At 38.4% G+C, this 21,039-nt stretch overlaps 2 protein-coding genes across 2 annotated transcripts in view; both read left to right on the top strand.

Moving 5' to 3' along the window:
- LOC124162417 (ganglioside GM2 activator-like) overlaps window positions 1–10,882 on the top strand; it is a 30,270-nt gene extending 19,388 nt beyond the window's left edge. The window contains exons 2-4 of the mRNA XM_046538945.1: window positions 6,108–6,290; window positions 7,502–7,672; window positions 9,003–10,882. Of these exons, the coding sequence (XP_046394901.1) occupies window positions 6,108–6,290; window positions 7,502–7,672; window positions 9,003–9,152 (504 nt within the window). The 3' untranslated portion in view covers window positions 9,153–10,882. The remainder of the gene's footprint in view (window positions 1–6,107; window positions 6,291–7,501; window positions 7,673–9,002) is intronic.
- A 4,924-nt stretch (window positions 10,883–15,806) lies between these two features.
- Window positions 15,807–20,576, top strand: LOC124162404 (ganglioside GM2 activator-like). The gene is made up of 4 exons (XM_046538926.1): window positions 15,807–16,325; window positions 16,473–16,637; window positions 16,718–16,888; window positions 19,332–20,576. The coding sequence occupies exons 1-4, from the start codon at window positions 16,257–16,259 to the stop codon at window positions 19,476–19,478; spliced, it is 552 nt and encodes a 183-aa protein (XP_046394882.1). The 5' UTR covers window positions 15,807–16,256; the 3' UTR covers window positions 19,479–20,576.
- The last annotated feature ends 463 nt before the right edge of the window (window positions 20,577–21,039 follow it).

Below are 21,039 nucleotides of genomic sequence, written 5' to 3'. Positions count from 1 at the left end.
TTTAAGGAATGAAAATATGAAGTTCGACTTATCACTCGCGCTTCATGTCCTCCCCGAAATCCCGAAGGAACCCATGCGGAACCCACGAACACCGAGTACCCAGGAAAGCATCGACGTGGAAAGTATTCACACGAAAGGGAAAGGGGAGGGAGGAATGAACTGCGCATGTTAGATATTCTGAGGATTTGCAAAGTGGTGGGATGTTACTCCACCATACATCGATGTATATACTCTATACTAATTATCAAAGCTTCATCTAAAATACTTATTTGGGTTATAGTTTGACTTGCTCTAAATTTTATTCGGTCATCTATCTAAATGAATAAAAGAGGATGTATGTTGACCGTCCACTATGCATTTCCATACGGCTGCACAAATTGCTACCAAAGTTAGTACGTAGGTGTATCTCATGCACGAAAAGCTAGGAGTGCTACTTCTGGTAGTGCCCGACGCGTCCTTTACGTCGTTTTCTCATAACCATTCGCTACGTCACGCCATTCAACGTTTACTATTTTTCATCCTGCCGGGTAGGCACACCCCTTGACACTCTGCAAGGGAAAACATAACTCAAAGGATTCTTCACTTAAGTATTAATCCTCTTGGTGCAAATTTTTTTGCCAGGGTTTGCGTTCGCAAGACGTATTTGGCAGTGGTGTCATGGTGCCGGAACGGCGTTCCGGCACTGGTTAACGAAAGACATAATCGACAAATAACAATTTTATCAATTTTGTTGACTCAAAATTTTCTAGTAGGTATATACAATTGTAATCAAAGCAAAAAAATGTGATAAAAATGTAAATAATAACTTGAAATAAAAACACACTCAGCGTAACAATTCACTTCTAAAAAAAACTAAGTGAAGTACGTTCAGGCACTGCTAACTTTGCCATGACGTCACTGGTTTTTGGTCTACGCACGCAGATAATGATCAATGTAGTGGAGCGGGGTATAAGCTGATCCCGTGCGCGGTATACGGAATTTTCCATTGTTTGATGTTACATACGTATACCATCATCATACCTGCTTTGTTCATTTTCATAAAACGCCTGCCATGTGATCATGAATCCCTAGTTTCCCACTTCTCTGGGTATTATCCCATACAGTGGCGCAGCGAGGGGAGGGGGTTTTAGGGGACAAACCCCCCCCCCCCCCAGAGATCAGAGAAATTTTTAAGTTTAATCCATTTTACTTATTTGGATCAGTATTACTTATAAAATAGTGTTAGGATTATTCAAATATCCCTTAGAAAGCCGTAAAACTCGCCATTTTGAACCATTATTCTTAATTTTTTTTCTGGAGGAGGGCCTCCGCAACTCCTACTCACCCTGGTGGATATGCAATACCCCCACACCCGTAAGTATTAGTTGCGCCTAAAGCCCCCAAGCCTTAATTCCTAGCTGCGCCCCTAATCCCATACAATGCCGGGTGGCCTGCAAATATGTCATAAAATAGGAAGTGGCCATCGGAGAAGCTCTATGATTGGATGATTTAGTCAGGTAAACAGTGAATAGGTAAAAAAATCAAGTGTGGCAAAGGAATAAAGTATTTTTCCAGGGCATATAGCTAGGATGATTCAAAAAAAGAATGAGGCTTCATTGAATACTTTTCCATTACGGTTGGGGCTCGGGTAAGTGTGCTTGCCTCCCACCCTGTGGGCTCGGGTCTAAGTCTCGGCGTTAGCCGAGATTTTTCCGATATCGTCCGAACGCAACTTGAGCGTTGTGAGGAGGTCAATTTAAGTGCAACACACCATTCGTGGTGCGCTAGGAGCCTTTAGTAAATAGCACGCTAATTCTGATGCCTGGTTTCCTTCCACCACCCCGTACCTGTGGCGCAAGTGACCAAAGTCAGTTGTCGAATATATACAGGAGAAGTGAGCCCCCTACCTTTCCCTTTTCCCTACCCTGGATCCGCTGCTGGTTGTTGATGTTTTATCGGGTGTGTCCCGCGACTCATTCGGTTTTTTACCTGACGTTTCGTTAAATTTCAGAAGGAAGGCAAGCGTCACGGAAATGCTAAAAACGCTGGGATAGAATTCTTTAGAATCAAGGGGGAAGAAAGCACGCTTGAAGTGTGTATTTAAAACTTACAGTGGTGATCCTGCGTGGAGGGAGCTAACGAAGCGGTTAAAAGGACCAAGTTATCTAGGGAGGAGGGATCATAATTATAAGATTAAGGCCCCAAGGCAGCTGACAGATAGACTAAAATTTTCCTTCCTACATCGGGGGATAGAGGATTGGAATGGCTTACCCGAAGAAATTTTCCTGAGCCATTTCCAACTCACGCCTCTATATTTACCAAAAGGGTAGATAAAATTGAATTTTGAGGGCTTTGTAATTGTATATTTTTAAAATTTTGTGTTTCTTGTCTTTTTTTCTTTGGTCTTAGTATATTATTGTGTAAAAATGGTTTTTTTGAGGGCTTTTTAAAAATTTGGTGGTACTAAGTATTTTGTTTTGCATTTTGGTTTATGTATTATTATTTAGTAATAACTTTATGTTACCACCCGACTACATGGTCGACTTGTAACCAATTATTTAATAATAATAATAAAAATCCCTCAATAGCCTCATCCCCACTTAAGTGAGGAGAAACACAGTCAAATATTGAGCAACCTGTTGGACCACAAAAATGAAGCTTTCGCGGGTCATTACGGCTGTTAACAGTGGCAGATCCAGGGAGAGGCTAAGGGGGGCTGTAGCCCCCCTTGGCAATCCATTACACACTAGTTAAAATGGTAATTTTAGTTGTCGAATATATACAGGAGAAGTGAGCCCCCTACCTTTCCCTTTTCCCTACCCTGGATCCGCTGCTAGTTGTTGATGTTTTTTTCGGGTATGTCCCGCGCACTTATTCGGTTTTTTACCTGACGTTTCGTTAACTAAGAAGCAGTGAACAGCAACGGCCACTAAACGTCGGAAAGCAAACCCGAATAAATACGCGGGGCACATCCGAAAAAAATCATCAACAAACAGAAAAATGGATGTAAAAAACGACCCGTAGATACTAAAATTACCTCACTTTATGTGACACGGTATGTTATTATTTTTTTCTCAGAGATACAGGGTCAAGAGGGATCCAAAATGTAGATTCTACGAAGGAAGGCTGGAAAACACAAAACAAAGGAAAAGTTCATGGTCAGGGATGGCTTCCCCCAGTAACAATTTCCCGTGTTGTCACGCGATGGTCACTTCCGGTTATCCAGACGCGTGGATAGAAACGAAATTCAATCATTGAGGTACACAGCGATTACATTCAAGATCAAATCTTAATAAACGCAACATTAATTAGTTCCAAGGAATTAATTACATGCATGGACTACTCTCGGGCTCGCCACCGCGTCGTAAAATTCAAGGCAGCCGAAGCTTTGAGTTCAGACCCTTTTCCCGAAAATTAGTGCACGTCGGAAAAAATGAAATCAAACGGACTCATTTACAGCCTTCTCTAGAAAGAATGTTAGATGTTCACAATTTCAATCTTAAAAGTACGAAATTAAATTCTAGTTTAAACCTTTCAATTCCCTCTGCATAATAGGTACATGAATGAGAGTGACGGATTGGTCTTACTATCTGTAGAAGATTGAACTTCATGCTGAATCTTCAATCGAACTTCTAATCAAATTTCGCCCTTCTTTGGCCCGAAAATGGTGGAGTGTTTAAAAAAGAACTGGATCTAATAAGCTTCTCAGAGTATACGTCTCTCTCTATGGAAAGTGATTTGAGTTTAACTTACAACTGAGTTAGACATAGACTTGTTAGATTTCTACCATTTCTACTCACCGAAATGACAATTGTTGATCCAGGGGGACGGCAGAAGGGGCGATTCCCGCAAATTCAAAAGAAATGTTTTTGCTGTTGTCAGTTATGTAATACTTATTAGTAACCCACACCATTTGTATATGAAGCGCCGAATTTAATCCAAGGTAGAAGCCCTCCATTGCGACACATTCCCAAAGTTGTAAAATAAAAATCTTCATTTACATTCTATTTACGCATACGCGAAATAACAAATATCAGGTTAGGAGGAGAGACGAGGGGGAACCATGTCTCGTTATTTTTACCTCCCCTACGTCAATGAAAAAATAAATCGACATGTGTTTTAGGCAGAGCTGGTATGCCATTAAATCAAGTGTCATCATCATCAGTTATCAATCCGGAGAATGGTTTTACGCAAATCAAGACTAGCATTTGCTTAACCTTAGCGTCATAAGGTCGACTGCTTGATGTTCCATGTTTAACGCGCGTGAAATTATCTTTTCTCCAAGTTCTCTGGGCGTGGAACATCCTGTCTCACGGTAGTCTTGACCTTCGATACATCCAATTTGCTCATCCGCTAGTTATAAACTGCAAATATCCTACGCTCTCCGAAAATCCCCCATCTATGTCTGCGTTCTCCACTACCTCTCGAGATCCAACTCAGCACGTATACGTACAGTGGAACTCGAGATTTCGTCCGCGTTGAGTTTATATTCTGGTATTCATTATCTCTATACGATTCGATATACCATTCCTTTTCTCATTCTGCCGTTTGTACAATGTTCCAGTATGAGAATTATTTTATTATAATACCACCAAATTTTCCAAACATTAGCGGTACGGGGCGCAGCTAGGAATTAAGACTAGGGGGGGGGGGGTTTAAGGCGCAAAACACTGGGGTGTCTGAGGGTGTGGAATACCCGCCAGGGTAAGCGGGAGGTGCGGGGACCCTCCCCTCGAAAATTTTTCAGATAAATGGTTGAAAATGGTGAGTTTGACGGCCTTCTGAGGGATATTTTATTAATATATACGCTTTTCTAAAAGTAATATTAATCAAATTAAGTGAAATGGATTAAACTTTCTTTTAGCTCTGGTTTCCCCCAAAACCTACGCCACTGCTATTATGCCGTTAGTGGTCGTGCGTTCTGATTGGCTGAAGGACGGTGACACCGACGGAAAAAGGAACCTACTGAGTGATGGGAAAAGGGAAGAGATATCCATCCCTTGAGCCATCGTAGAAAATGGTCACGCGAAACGATCATTTTTCCGCCATCATTGAAGCGGTCGCTGGAGCTGTCCCTCGGAAGGAGTGGAGAATATGATCGTGTCATTCCCAACCTGCAAAGGTCTGCAGCCCGCTCAGCACGAATCATGCGCAGGCCACAGTGGCGTAGCCGGTGGGGGGGTTCCGGACCCCCCCCCGGCTATACAAATATAAAAAAAACAATTATTTTCCTTCATAAAAGGAAACTAAATATTGAAAAATCATGAATTCACAAAATATTTCTGTAACAAATGAAATTTTTTCGATTATGAAAAGTGCTCAAATTATTTTAAAACCCATTACTTAGTGCCCTGTTTTTCAAAAATTTTCCCCCCCCTGGTTTTGGACCCCCCCAAACGAAATTCCTTGCTACGCCACTGGCAGGCCACCTCTTCCTTCCACTTTAATCCTTGACTTCTATTACTCTTCCTCAGCGCTGTGCCCGTAATGGGAGTATTTATTTTAGCAAACATTTAGCAATCATAGCCATTCATATAAAACCATATGTTAGTCAACGTTCATTGCTTTCATCCCATTTGTTGATGACTTTGCTCTCAACAGATCGTATTTTGCCATTTTTTGTGACGAAATACCCATTCGCAACTTTATCATCACGACATTTCCCACGAATTTAGAGTGTATCTTTGACAATATTTGTCAACATCCCAGTTTAAAAAAATACACTCAAGAGAATACTGAGGAAAATTTTTCAAACTTGAGATTCAGGAAAATGCTGACAAAGATTCTTAATTTAAGTAGGTACCTTGAAAATTTCAATAAGATAACTTAACTTTTAAATGGATTAATTCTCACAAAAAGTGACAGATTGGAGGGGCTCGAAAGTTATTCCAAAACACTGGCAAGCGTGGAATCAATTGGGGATGCGTCCCACTCAATATTTGGTACGCACGATTTTAACCCCAGAGAATTTAATTAATAGAGGTTATTATAAATTAGCGTAATTGTGTTTCTACGTTCTTCTTAGGGCACAATTTTAATCCCTTACACTGGGAGGCATTCCATTAACATCCCAGAGCTCAAGGATGCACTCCACTCATTTACTGAATGTTTCTTTTTTTCTCTTTCAGAGGAAAGTCCGCATCAAATCTATAAAGTTTGCAGATTGTGGCACTTCAGCAGACCCTGTCCGTGTTGTAGACCTTCAAGTATCCACTTCCGAAGCACCAACTGAGGAAAATGAAGACCTGGGAGGTGACCTAGTGATTTCTGGAAAAATAACATCATCAATCAAACTAAATGCTCCAATTAAGGTGAGTTTCTCACAGTAAATCACATTACGTACGGGCAAAAATTCTAACATTTTTCATCAGCAATCAACTACCACACAAAGCTTCTCAAATCAAAAGAATAACATGATAGAGTATTTCAAAGCAGGATGATGAATACTTGATATATATCAGAAGAGGGAACTTTATTTGAGAATCTGGTTACCTAACTTGTGTGAATATCTGCAACATCCTCCGAGCCTTTGGACCCTTTAACGCATCAATTAAAACAAGCTTTTCTCTGTGAGTGGAGATAAAAAAATTACCAACTATAGTGAAGAATAAATTACTCTGGTGGTCATCACGCATCTGGTGGTCGTAGTTTTTTTTAAGGAAGTATACGTACATAATACATATCCTTTTAGTGATAAATTAGTAGCATGGTGATCACCAAATTATAACTTTGCCAAGGGAATGTATCAGTTGAGGAAGAGGTTTCAGGATCACCTTTTCAGAGAAGTCAGAACTCCAGGGTTCCTAGATCGAGGGCTTTATTATTATTTAAAATTGTTCTAGAGACATTATCTTATGCTTCAGTGGCAAGAAATAACCCAATGCAAGACGTATTGAAATGTAGAAAACTCTGTGGAAGATCGAAAATATATCTTTATGGATCATATTAAAAACTGTTTGAACATTTTTTGCTAGTTCTAATCTAGCATACCTCTGGTTGAAGTATGGGGTGAGTTTCACTTCTTTTTTAGATACATACACTCATTTATTGATACACAAACAGTCATTTCCTCAGAGTATTAGGGAGCAATGAAATGCAAACAATTACTCCTTTATGATCATTTTACCTTGAGTGCGCAGATATTTAAAGGTTGGCAAATGATTTGTGGTGCTGAGTAGCACGGCAATTTTACTGCCCGAGTCAGCTTAGAAGGTCTATTAGGTTTGGATTATTATCAGGGAGCTGTAGTAATAGAGGGAAAGGTCTAGAAAAGAAGCTCCTTTGAGACCACAGTTTTAAGATTCGCTCTGGAAAAATTCACCATTTCAGTTTCACTTCTTAGTCTTGGATATTTTTCTTTGTGTTTCTCAATTGCATGCTGAGAACCGTCCTTAGAAGCAGAAGGGCTAACATAATTAATATATATATATACCTACTTTAAAAAACATTCATCACTCTCTCCCCTTAGTGAACAATTTTGCCTTCAGAATGAAAGTAATATGAATCTATACTAATTCTGCAGGCTGAAGTCCAGATGCAGAGGAAGATGCTGGGAGTTTGGATGCACGTCTTTTGCATTAAGAAGTTTGGCTCCTGTGACTTCAATGATGTATGTGCAATGGCACCTTCTGATGGCTACTGCCCGCCTCTCCTAGAAGAACATGATATTCCATGCAGCTGCCCAATTGAACCGGTAAACTGGATTTGCATTTTGATTTTCTTTCACAATGAATTATCTCACAATAAGGAAATATTTCATTTTAATTGTGACAGGTGATAGAGCTTTCTTTTTTTTTTGAGAAATAACTCCTCACTACCACCACAAGCATTCTAAGAATTCCTGTAGCTTTGAACCAGGGCAATACTGATTTACAATGAGGGAAATTCAAACACATTGCATCTAGGGAAGGTTCATGACCTTCCTCAAATTTTATCAACATGTTTTAATTTTTATTAGCTTAATAGTTTTTGTACCCTTGTAAAAGAGTAAAGGTAGTGCATAAGCAAATTCATGGCTATAAGTCCCAAACATGAGACAGCTTGCCTGTCCCAATCTGGTCACCAGAAGGTCTGGTTAGATAATGCTTATTCACAACCTTGAAAGCTTTCTATTTAACATTTTAGGGTTCCATATTCTAAAGTTGACAACACTAAGTCTTGTTGAATTTACCAGGCCCAAGTGCAAGAGATGATGCTAAGTCTGAAGTAAAAATAGTAGAAAACAATGCAAATTTTAGCAAGAGATTCAAAGATATTGAATAAGCATTATCTAATGTGTCCCCATTCTGGTGAACAGAGTAAATTATGCTGGGACAGGCAATCAACCAGAACTCCGACTTCAGGAGCCCTATGAAAATAACTGAAGGCGATAAGATTAGTTCGAATTATTCCCACATCATGAATTATGCTCAAGACTTTATGCTATCAGAAAGGTAAGATTTTCTTGCAAGCTGCTAGTGGTGCCATTAACTTTTTTGGGATAGTTATTTCCCCCAACATTACATTAAAAAACTATGCACTATCTTTTACTATGGCTAGTAAGTGTTATTACTTTTCTGCTACCATTGGACAGCTTCATCCTAATTTGCATTTCCATCTCATGAGGATAATTGGCAAGAGGTATTCTAAACAGCGGTAGATCTAGATTTGGACAAAGAGGGGGGCCAACGGGGAGTTTGGGGGATTCAAGTCTGGGAATTTTGGAAATTTGGGATATTTTACGCTGAAAAACACTTGTTTTAGGCTAATTCCAACAAAGCCACAAATATGCCCTAATTTTAAAACTAATTTGTAATTCAAAGCGTAATAGTAAGCAAATTTACGCGAAAATATAACTAAATATTTTTGTGCAAAGTGATAACCCCCAAAAATTTTGCTTTTATCAAGTGTATATTTCGGCTCAATGGGGGTAGGGGGAGTGGCCTATAGTCCCCTTCCTCCCCTTATAGATCCACCACTTATTCTAAATATTTTTCTAAGCTTTTCATGGTCTAAGCTCACAGAAATGAAATGTTTTTTTGCAGGGGACCTACAACCTTCCAATTGCACAGTTTAAAGTGAAAGGTACACGGTGGGCAGGCATTATGGCTGGAACATATCGGGGAACTGTGAGGTTCAAAGGAAAAGACGGAAAGCAAATAGCCTGTGTTGCTGCCAACTTCCAGCTTGACTGATCCACATTATAGACGTCCTAGCCATTTTATTTTACCTAGTATTCACAGAGGAAGAATGGTATCTTCATGAGGTCAATGAACAGAGAACTTCTACATTATGCCATACTCCACTTCCTTAACTGGGAAGGATACTAATAAGGATTCAGTGTACCAGGGCCTAGTAGGAGGTGCCAACAACGAGACCAAATACATAACTTCAACTAACCAAACTTCATTCATAGAAATGATCTTTCTCCATCATAGCATCTTAGAATGCATATGCATCATGCATCTTAGAATATGCATCTTAGAATTCATATCAATCTGTGTTGTTATACATAAACCATCAACTGACTTTTATTCCTAAGTAAACAAAGACAAAGATATGTATAGAGTCATACATACAAATTTCCAGTTTAAGAGGTGAGGAATTTATTGACAGGATTAAAAGTTTGCATTGAGTAAGTAGTTCAAAGAGTCACATCAATAATCTTTCAAATATTATTTTTGTAATCGCTTCCACAAATTATTCCCCGTCATTATAAAGCAAGATTACTCACATCACCCTAAATATATTATTTATACAACACTCTTTTAGATATGATAAATCATGAATCCCACAAAAGATGTGGTAATTTTAAAAAATCTATCTACAAATCATTCGAGTATTTCTCTTTTGGCGCTGTTACACAAATAATTAAGAGTGCATATCTTAAGTGCACAATTCATTTCCATTTCATCTCACACATAAAAAATTCTATTATGGAAGAGTGACAATCACATAATGGTTCTGCATTTAATTATTGCAGCACAGACCATCATTTTTTTACCCATTTTGAAAAATATAGTGCATTACTAACTTAAAACAATGCATAACCACGCATGAGAGGTGTACTTCTGCTACCTGAATTGTGGGTGCACCTCTAACACCAATATCTATCTAACTACTATCTGCTCTAAGTCCCTGAGGTGTATGAGTGACATTAGAACTCCAATACCTTGCAATAGCACTACAGAAGGAAAAAAAATTCCCGAACTCTGATGATAAAAATGGGGGTGCCTCTTGCACAGGTGCATAGCTTAAAAAAGTTTAAACAGTATTTGAAAATTATAAAAATATCAACTCTTTCGATCACTCAGTCAAAATTTGACGTGCAGATCCGTTTCACCAAAGAATGTGCATTAGAAGTTAAGCTGAAAGTTACATACGAATGAGAAAACCTATGAGCTGAATAGAACAAATCTATACTTAGTGAATCTATGACCCATCACCAAAATATGGATAAGTTTCTGATTGATGGGAAGGGGTTTTACTTCAGATGTGACGCCAATTCTCCTAATCTTAAAATCAAAGCATGTGGGCATAATAGGACAAAACTGTGAAACATAATGCTGTTGCAAGAGAATAGAAAAATACCTTATCGAGTGCATAAAATAATCAATAGACGCATTAAATAGAAACATATTTTCTTTACATTCATCATATGCTACTAAAATTAACTAGCTAAACCAAAGATTAGCCTTAAATATGAAAATGAAGTGAATACTTTGTCTGAGAAAACATTGTGTACTTAAAGGTATTTTCAAAGACTGATGATTTGCTTAAAGCATGAGGAATGATGAACTCAGTAAATTGTGATTCGATGTTTGTACATAAGCTATGAGAGTTATAGAAAATTTCCCTTGTGATAATAGTTACTATCTTCAGCCAGTACACCATAAAATATAAAGAATAAAGTAAATAATAGATACCAATGCGTGACTATTTTGTTCCTAATACGTACCGATTCACCTTATTTCCCAAAATTATTTTTCCTTTCCAATAGTTTGTGTCTAGAGTATACATCGACAATCAGGGAAGGTAGGTACATAATTATTGGTAGCCACGGTCGTAGCTAACAGGATGCGATGGGAGCCTGTCCACTCTTCCAGAAGGCTTGTGGCCCTCCAGAAAAATTTTTCAAATCAAATTTGTCACAATTACAATTTTTACTGATCAGAATTGTCGTTTCACACAGCCCTGGCTACACTTTTCAATATTATACAAAAATTTCACTAGAGAGAGCTTAACTTAATTTCTGAGAAGGTTAAATTAAAAAATATTACTCAAGGATAAACAACCCCAACTGGACCCTTTGGACCCGTGCTGGACCCCTTCTAAGGGCGGTGGACGGCCAAGGCCAGAGGGCACCAGCACTATGCAGGGGGAGGACTACCGGAGTGATCCAGAATAAACTAAATTAATTTAAGCTATTGTTTGCCTACTCTAGACGATGTTAATTATGCTGTTAAATGAGACATTATAGGAAATCAAATGACTGTTGGTGTTCGGACTAAAAATTGTCAATTTTGGAACAGGAGGGTGCCAAAGATTTCCAGGCTGGTGGGTGCACCAGGATATGTTCAGGTGTCCCAGCACGGGCCTGACCCCCAAGACCCTGTGATGGTATCCCTCGGAGGGTGGGTGATCCTGGGGTGTTTCTATTCCCCCCACCCCTCAGGCAAAATTCCCTGGTCACAGGGCTGGATCAAAGGGGGAGCCAATGGAGCCTGGGCCACCCACCAAGCATGAGCCTTTCACCAATATAGAGGTAAATCCCACAAAATTGGAAAAATATAAAAAAAACATCATGCATATGGGGATTCAAAGTGAAGCTGGGTTGTACATATTCGGTTAACGTGCATTCATAAACATTGACGTTAATAAAAGGTTAATGCTGCTGATAAAAACACTTTATCCATGGCACTCATAACCCTTTCGAGATGGTGGAGTTCTCTCCTTAACATGACTGCTGTACTGAGTCCAAAGACACGCTTCCGTCCCCTCTGTACGGAGCGTTTTTGCAGGACATTTGTTAAGAAGAGGCTCGCAGATAATAGCTCGCATACACTCAAAGCACCAACCTTTTTCGACCCTTCCCAGCGGGGACTCCGCATTATCTCGGACTCAGAGGGTAGTTGGGCTCCCTCCTTTCGAAATTTATAATCCTACCTGCGTCACTGATTTACGGTAAATCATGCTTTGCTTATATGAATTAGCTTTATGGATAATTGTTGCTTGAACGTAAATTGCAAACTTCGAATAGAATTCCTCGTTTTATTCTGAGAATTGTCAAATTTTGAACAAAGCTCTACCATCAATACTAACGCATTCAATGCAGCAACAATTTCCACATTGATGTTTATACTGAAGATATAAGTTCATATTTATCATAGAATTTCGTTTTAAAATTGTATATGTTGCTCAAAAGACAAAGAATTCAATTATTAGCTTATATTTTTTGCGAAAGGAACAAATATTTATTTTGAAAACTGACTGAATGAACAATTGAATTACCCTTACCACAAAGAGGGATAATTTAAGAAGAGGGGTCCGGGTACCTGCTTCTGGATTTCGAGGATAAGTCCCTCATAGCTGGGTCCTGAAACTAAGTCTTCGCAAATCCACGACCGTCATAAAAGGGGGAGAGTAAGGAAATGTATATTTTCGTTATTTGTTCTTCTGTGTAGAAAAATCTCCGACCAAAATTTGCAGCTTTCATCTCCTGGGTCAAGAAACGTCCAGATGCATATTTTCGTCATTAGTATCGAAAGGGTTAATGTAGCCATGAATGCAACCAGTGGCACACCAAGCATTGTCTTAGGAAACAAGAAGTGAGCGTGCAGCTCTTTGTGTACTTAGGAAGACGAAGAGCTCAGTTTGGTATACTGTTAATAAATTTGCTGAAAATTGTGCTATTTGCATTTTCTGTTTTTTTTTTACGGTACTAATAGCAACACCTTGAAACAGTGGGACTCCTGCCCTCCCACCAAAATAGGTCACGGGCCACTCACATCCAAAATCAGGCCCTGATAGTATGACCATGATGTTAAGAGTACAAAAAAGGGTTCAGTAACAGCCATAGGCCGATCCAGGAGGGGGCACGTGCCTCCCCCCACCCCAGACCCTCAAAAATATGCAAGATTTTCAATTCGGTCCCATTATCATTTCGTTCGTTTTGAATTACGAGATATCCTTGCCCCCCCCCCCCCAGAGTAAAATCATGGCTACGGCCTTGCTTGTGCCCCCCCAGAAAGAAATCCTGGATCCGCACCTGGTAACAGCTGTGCCACTCATAAATTAATAGTTCCAAGTGAACAATGAATGAGGCGGTTGTGGTTGGCTACATTGGTAAAGAAACATGGTTTCCTTATATGATGACTGGTTTTAAATTTCATGCCTCTACCTTTAGCCATTCCATAACTACAGGTGATTTTCACCCTAAAATATTAAAAAAGAAGTAGTGAATTCAGTTAGTACCTTAAATTTTATTTACTTTAGCTTTACATTGAAGTATGAAAGGTGATAAAATACCATTACTAAAGCAACATTTCTGCAGATTAAAATATTTCATTATATTTATTGTTATTACATTATGAAGGTTCATTTAACTCTTAAAGGTAAAAATATTACTTTCTTTTAAATGTCCAAAACTTCAATTACAAATTACTATGCATACACACCGTAGCTACTGCCTGGTATTATAGAACAAGGAAAAAACGTTCCTTTGTAATAGGGTTAGAAAATCTTTGGGGAAATTACAACTACATTTTTAATCATTAAAAACAATTTTTACCCCATATTAAAACATTATTCCACTTTTAAACACCAAAAAAACTATTCAAAATATTACCCATATTTATAGGTGCAGTAATTAATGCAACTGATTATCTAAAAAAAAGTTAGTGTTAGAGTAAAAGAAGCTACAAATTACTCCATTTTTCATTTATGAATTTTTGGCACCCAACTGAAATTTGATATTGCCTGCCTGCAATTGTCCTTGGGTTTTCTATAGCGCACAATATATTTTGAAATGGGAATCAACAAATATCAACCCTAAGAAAAAAATTTAAAAACTACTAAGAGTTGCTGGATGCAAAATATTTTTTCTAGAATCTCCCTATAGGCATAGTTTTAAATTACTATGCATAGGGTGAAAATAGGGCAGAATTAAGGACTATTTTTAATACCAAAATTAAATTCTCAAGTATGTAGCTGCTATTATATTTATAAATGAGTTGAAAATGTACATCACTAGAAATGTAGGGTTAGGTAAGGGTTAAATTGCATAGCATTCATGGCCAAAATATCGATTACGGAAGGAAGTTCAATTCCTTCCCACAGAATTGTTGCAATAGAGCTACGGTATATATAATTTTATTTATTAAATACTCTATGGAATAAAGACTTGCCTCTAGTAGTATGATATAGTTTTGTGAGGAAACTAATTCCAAAAGATCAGAACTAAACACTGCGATTCAATAACCTGTATAAGAGCATCACATGTGCTGTGAAGATAGAGTTGAAATCCCCAAGTAAGCCCATAACAGTAAGAGATATTGTCGACGTCAGCACCTCCTTTGCACATGCAAAACCTAATAAAATGTCTTTGAACTTTTTCAAACCTATTTATTAGACACTCATAAAATAGTGACCATACAATGATACCACATTCCAAAATAGGTAAAACAAGCATGTTAAATAGTGATTTTATGATAGCTGAATCAAAGATGTCTCTGGTAAATCTAAATGAACCCTATCACTTTATATGCTTTTGAAGCAATAGGGTTAACATATTTGTCAAAAGTATTAGCGAGTGTAAGTAATATGCCCAAATCATTGATCGCCATAGTTTGGCATTGAGGTGTATTCACAATGCAATCCTTAAAAAAATAACCGGAGTATTGTTTCTGTAGAATGACATGCAGTAAAACTTATTGATATTGAGTTCTAAGGCACTGAGAGTACACCATTAGGATACTTGATTTATGCCATTTTGCAAGACATTTATGGATTGTTGACAGTTTTAAATCATCAGCAAATAGGAGAAATTGGGTATGTTGGGTTAAACTTGCAATGTCACTTGTATATTACAGAGAAATGGACCCAAATAAGATCCCCGATTAACTCTCAAGTTTTATTGTAATGCTTAGGTAAATTCCCTGCATACGGCCTCAACTTTCAAACCAATATCTAATGCTTTTAGAACATAATTCTGAGAGAAAATCAAAGTAGTTCTGGTAGAGCGACCAGCATAACAGTCATGTTAACTCGAATGACAAATTTAAAGATAGGACTAAAGTGGTCCAGACAAGACACTCATATCCCTTAGCAGTAGGTACTTAGGCCTATATAATTCTTAACGTCTTGTTTCCTGGTTTAAAAATATGCACTAAATGGCAGAATTTTAGAATGATCGTAAAAATGCCCAGGGACAAGGAAAAATTGATTTAATGGCCGGGGGATTCAGCAAGGATATAACAACAATTGCGTAACACAACTCGGTGCAGGGCTCTTTAACACATTGAAAGCCGAAGTTCATTAAGCACGTTTAAACAGCCAGAGTAATTGAAGGAAAGTTTGAAAACGGGCTGTCAAAAGATTATGTAAGTGTCATGTGAGCTAACAGGGTTTAAACTCCAGCAAAATAGTTAGCAAAAATATTAAGAATTTCGCTGGTAATCAGAACAAAATTTCACTAAAACGAAGCAAAAGTTAAAAAGTGCATAATCCGTTTCCTCTGGGATAGTAATGGATAATAATAAAGCGAATAAGGGTAGTAGTACCTACTAATTGCAATGAACCACCAATCACTAAATAATATGATGATTCACCACTGATTTCATTTGCCAAATTAAGAGATTAATTAAAAGGAAATTTAAGAATTAAGTAGCTACATACGGTTCCAATACATACTAAATGTAGTACTTCGCATATTTCGGGATGGAATACAAATTAACATTTAAATCACCTTAACCGCATTTTATCACGGACACATGATTCATTGGTGCCTCAAGGTAGCAGCAAAGAGTGAAGGTCAAAATCTTAGGACTTATCACAAGTTTCACCGCTGTGCGACATAAGTATTAGTGAAGCCATGAAACATCTCAAGACGCGCGACGAAACGAAATTTTGCTGATTCTTTCTTTGGTTACACCGTCGCCGATCTGTCCTCGCCCATTTTCGCCTTCCCGTGGTTCTCGTTATTCACATTTTTCACCATAGCGCGATTGCGCATCGGAATTCCTTAAATTTTGAAAAAGCAGCGGTATTTTGCTGTAGTTTTCCAAACAAAGTTTTCAAAAATGTTTACAAATTTCAAATCTATCGTGTGTGTGGTGTTATTTTTAGTATCAATTGGGGCACAATCTAAGGTAAGTCACGTTCTTCGTCCTTCCTGTAGCAACAGAGGTAACCTTGTTCGCTCACCGAGCAACGAAGCAAGGTTATCTAAGTTACTTTAGTAGTATTTGTCACTAATCACCGAAACAGCGTTAATAGTGTCTTTTTGATTGTTTTAGAAGTTGAAAATCTCAAGTGGATTGAAATGGTCAAATTGCGGCCCACCTACGGACCCTATCAAGTTGACTTATCTCGATGTTACTCCTTTCCCGTTGACTATACCTGGAATTGAGACGCTAAGTGCAATTGTAAATATTGCTCGAAACATATCATCCCCTGTTGAGGTAATTATTAAGTTTGAAATCTATTCATGCTTTTATAAAATGTTTGACTTGGATATCTAATAGATATTTTTATGTGGTAGGCGTCCGTGACAATTAAAAAGCATTCTTTTTTGGGATGGATTGAAATTCCATGTGTGGATAACATTGGCTCTTGTCACTACGATGACCTTTGTGCATTGTCTCCCTACAATGATCAATGCCCAACAGTTTTCAAAAAACTTCAACTACCCTGCGCATGTCCAGTTAATGAGGTATGTGAGGTCTTCAAATGCCTATAAACCTAATCTTATTGATGTGATTCAGTCTATATATATTATTCTTAATTCAAATCTCTGAAGCATAGGAAGTGTCATGAGGGGCCCTCCCCCTGAAGATAGGTATTATTGATGCGTTTAATTCCGCTACTGATGAACAGGGCCAGAAAGATGCTGTCTTCCGCTCTCCATAGGGAAATGTATAAGAGTTTTTCCTTATGCTGCCTCTTGAGTTTAAGATTAAGAATGACATTTTTATTTGTTGAGATGTACCTCTATGATGAAAACCAGCAGTGAAAAAAATTTACCTACATTCCATTTTCCAATTTTCTTAAGCCTCAGCCACACGTGTACAGTAAATGTTTGAGGAAGGAGTACTCCTTTAAGGACTAGAAAGTGATTTTGTAAAATCACTTACCATTGACTAATATTAGCCACCTATCCCCATTTATTGAATCTCTTACTGCTGCTTAAGTCATAGATACATGTTCTATAAAAGCTTTCAACTATGAAACTTCATTAAGGAGAGAAATTAGCTGTCACTTAGTGGGATTCCATTGCACTTGGATTCCACAAAAATGGAACTATGTATTCCACTATGATTTTATCACCCCACCAGTTTCAATATTTCAGTGCCATTTTTTAGGAACTCATGAATATGGCATGTATTGAAGCTGGTTTGACCATTTCTGAAGTGGACCAGAAACTTGGTTTCTCAATTTCTAGAAAACATTTGTTCCGTGACATGCGTCTCAATGCTCCTGCCAGTTTCACCTTCATATAAATGGCCAGTTGCATGAAATCATATAAACTCTTGGGATTTGGAAACCACAGGAATTTTTCACCTGTACAAGGTGGTTCCTCAGGGTCTCTTATGGCTGAAAAAAGGTTTCAATCCTCTGTCTGAAAAGGATTCTGGCGATTTTAGCGGAGATGGTGGAAACATATGGCAGGTCAGCCCATGCTATTGGTTTAGGACTCTCCTCCTCCTTTCGCCAGGGTTAAAGGCCCTTTTCAGGGCCGTGGCGATGTCCTTATCACAATAGCCATTTTGGTTCCTCTTCAAGTGCCTAATCTTAGGGAAGACTCTTTGTCAAATATGGTTTTGGCATGATGAAATAAGGTTGAAGGGACCACTTTCCTTTTGGAAGGATGGTGATGACTTGAAAAATATCAACTGAGACGACGGCTACAACTCAAGTACCACCTGGAGGACGATTTCGAGGTTGATCAATGAGAGAAGAGAAAAGAAAAAGGTGGGAAAATCGGACCAATCAACAGCCACCTGACATTAACCCTTGGCCTGTATATTCTGGCCAAATATCTAGTCTTGTCACTTGCCCTAAAGATGAAAAGGAAGGGGTTTCAAAACATCAGCGTGCGAAAGATCCACAGAGAAAAAATCATTCGCCTTGACCGGGATTCGAACGCGGATCCCCCGATTTCCGGTCGAGTGCTTTAGCCAGTTAAGCTACCGAGGCGTCATTCTTCCCTGTGGATATTTTCGGACACTACCGGACAAGATATTGCTGGACTGCTGAGCATATGATGCCACAAGCAGTCCAAATCGTGCGCACAGCGCCACAGCCGGAGAGCACGATTTGGATGGTGTGCACGATTTGGACTGCTTGTGGCATCATATGCTCAGCAGTCCAGTTACATCTTGTCCGGTAGTGTCCGAAAATATCCACAGGGAAGAATGACGCCACGGTAGCTTAACTGGTTAAAGCACTCGACCGGAAATCGGGGGATCCAGGTTCGAATCCCGGTCAAGGCGAATGATTTTTTCTCTGTGGATCTTTTGCACGATTGTGCATTGCGGGTGACTCCCATAAAAGTTATCACCGCGGCTAGTCCTAGTATACTTTAAACAAAACATCAGCATCAATGTAGACATTCACCTTGTGGAGAGCCCAAAGCTCAAGTAGAAGACATCATTCGATTGGGAACAACAAGATCATACTTGTAATGTACATAGCTTACACAGTTGTATGACCAAATACATCACATTTAAGATGTTAAATGTGATGCTTTCGGTCATATAGCTGTTATTTCACATTTACGATGACTACTCGTCAAGTTTAAATATTTCTAGTTTGACTACTACTCTTGTAGTTTCATATCAAAAAGAAAAGTTTGACTACAAAAATGATGGAGGAAAAATTAATCCAAATAATATTATACAATTTTTTGTCAGAGATTGTGCCGTAAAAATTCAGAATTCCTTGATTGAATGCAGTTTTTTTACAAGGTTGTGAATAGAATAGTAATCCTTTATGATATTTTTGCAAAAAAATATAGTTGATGGTTAGCAGTTAATTATAGATTGCCAACAATTGATGACTAATAGACAGCAATTAATTGGCACTTTCTAGGATTATTGTGACTTGTATCATGTGTATTCACATCCTCTCATAAATGTAAAATTATTCGTTTCTAGGGCATGTATTCTGTGAAGAAGTATCCAGTTAACATTGCTAAGATTGGACCACACTGGCTTGAGCATGGAATGTATAAAGGCCAGGTAACCTTAACAAGCAACTCTGTTGAATTAGGTTGCATTGCTTTTCAGGCGGCCTTGAAGTAACTTTGATTACCAGTTAATTTACTAATGATATAGCTTGTTTGAAATTTCGTGGTACTGTTGTGGTTTGAATAACATTGATGAGGAAGGCTGTTGCCATATATATATATGATGGTATACACTAATCCAGTCTTTAAAGAAACATTATTTTATATCCTTAACCTTTTACTGGCTACAAAATAATTATTATATTTATTTGGATGGTTAGAGCCCTTTTTCATTAAATTAGATATGCATAAATAAAATATTTTAAATTGGTAGAAACTCATGAGTAAGGAAATTTAAAACAAGCTTTTACACGTACCTTTTTAACTCTTGAGGCTTGTTTACCACAACTTACTAATTTGTTGTAACATTGCTCGTTATTTCGTAGACTTGGGTATCGGTAAAATAAATAAAATATTTTACCGATCATAGCTTAAGACTTTGTAACAACCATTGAATCGATTTTAAAGGATTATGATAGTTTTATTAGACCATTGATATAGGTTGATTGATTGATAAATTTTGTTATCTCTCTGTTGGCTAGAAATGGGAAAGAGTTCGGCTTTGTTCATCTAATAGAAAAGTTAAGTTGTGTTACCTCTTTAAAATATGTTTTGTGCTAGCAGATACTCTCCTTTGATCTACTCAAAATGTCCCAAGTAAAGTTGCTGTGGACTGTGTTGAATGTGTCATGAACCTGAATGTGTCATTTCTATTTGATTTTGTCTTAGTAAAGAGTCGAGCTCTACCCTCACTTATTCTAGACTCTGTTCATTTTATCTTTGCTGGTGAGCTGGTGTGGCTAAAGTAAGTGGGAGTGAGGGGAGGGAAAATTTCTCGACACGTGACTTTCCGTTGGCCAATCAGGAGACAGTAGGCATGGCCTAACGCTTCGAAAATTCAGTCGCTCTTGGACCTCCGTCGTGTTAACATCATGAAGATCATGAATCTGCTAATAGAGCAATGTTGCCAAACCTCACACGTTCTCCTTGTATGTATTCAAGTATGCCTTTCACCAATGGTGCCACATTCAGCATAGTAGCTGACAATGTGATGGTCTCTGTGAAGGGATTATCCTCAATACCTTCCAAATGAGTAGGTATATTGTGTCAGCCAGGAGTGCAGCTAGGAATTAAGGGTAGGGGGGGTTTTAAGTGCAACTGATACTGGGGGGGGGGGGGGGGCTGAGAGTGTGGAATACCCACCAGGGTAAACGGGAGGTGTGGGGGCCCACCCCTAGAAATTTTTCAGATAAATGGTTCAAAAAGGTGATTTTTACGATTTTCTAAGGGATATTTTATTAATCCTTACACTATTCTATGAGTAATATCAATCCAATTAAGTGAAATGGAATAGACTTAAAATTTTTATGAGCTCTGGGGGGGGTTATCCCCCAAAACCCCCCCTTGCTGTGCCACTGGTCTCAGCACTGGGCCCAAAGAACATGTGGGCACCCATGACTCAAGAGTTTTCAGTGACAAACTAGTGTGACTATGTACATTTGGCAACATTGAGTTTGCTCCTCCTCTTTCTCTCGGCACTACCCCTACCCATTAGTGAAGCCTTCTGTGAGTGTCCA

Source organism: Ischnura elegans, chromosome 7, assembly GCF_921293095.1.
Source record: "Ischnura elegans chromosome 7, ioIscEleg1.1, whole genome shotgun sequence".
NCBI lineage: Eukaryota > Metazoa > Arthropoda > Insecta > Odonata > Coenagrionidae > Ischnura > Ischnura elegans.
This window is presented reverse-complemented; position numbering and strand designations above follow the sequence as displayed.

Bases quoted from the DNA above. Each gene is read 5' to 3' on its own strand.
- LOC124162404 (XM_046538926.1), top strand. From the start codon at position 16,257: ATGTTTACAAATTTCAAATCTATCGTGTGTGTGGTGTTATTTTTAGTA. The intron at 16,638-16,717 runs GTAATTATTAAG...TTTATGTGGTAG, and splicing joins ACATATCATCCCCTGTTGAG to GCGTCCGTGACAATTAAAAA. The intron at 16,889-19,331 runs GTATGTGAGGTC...ATTCGTTTCTAG, and splicing joins GCGCATGTCCAGTTAATGAG to GGCATGTATTCTGTGAAGAA.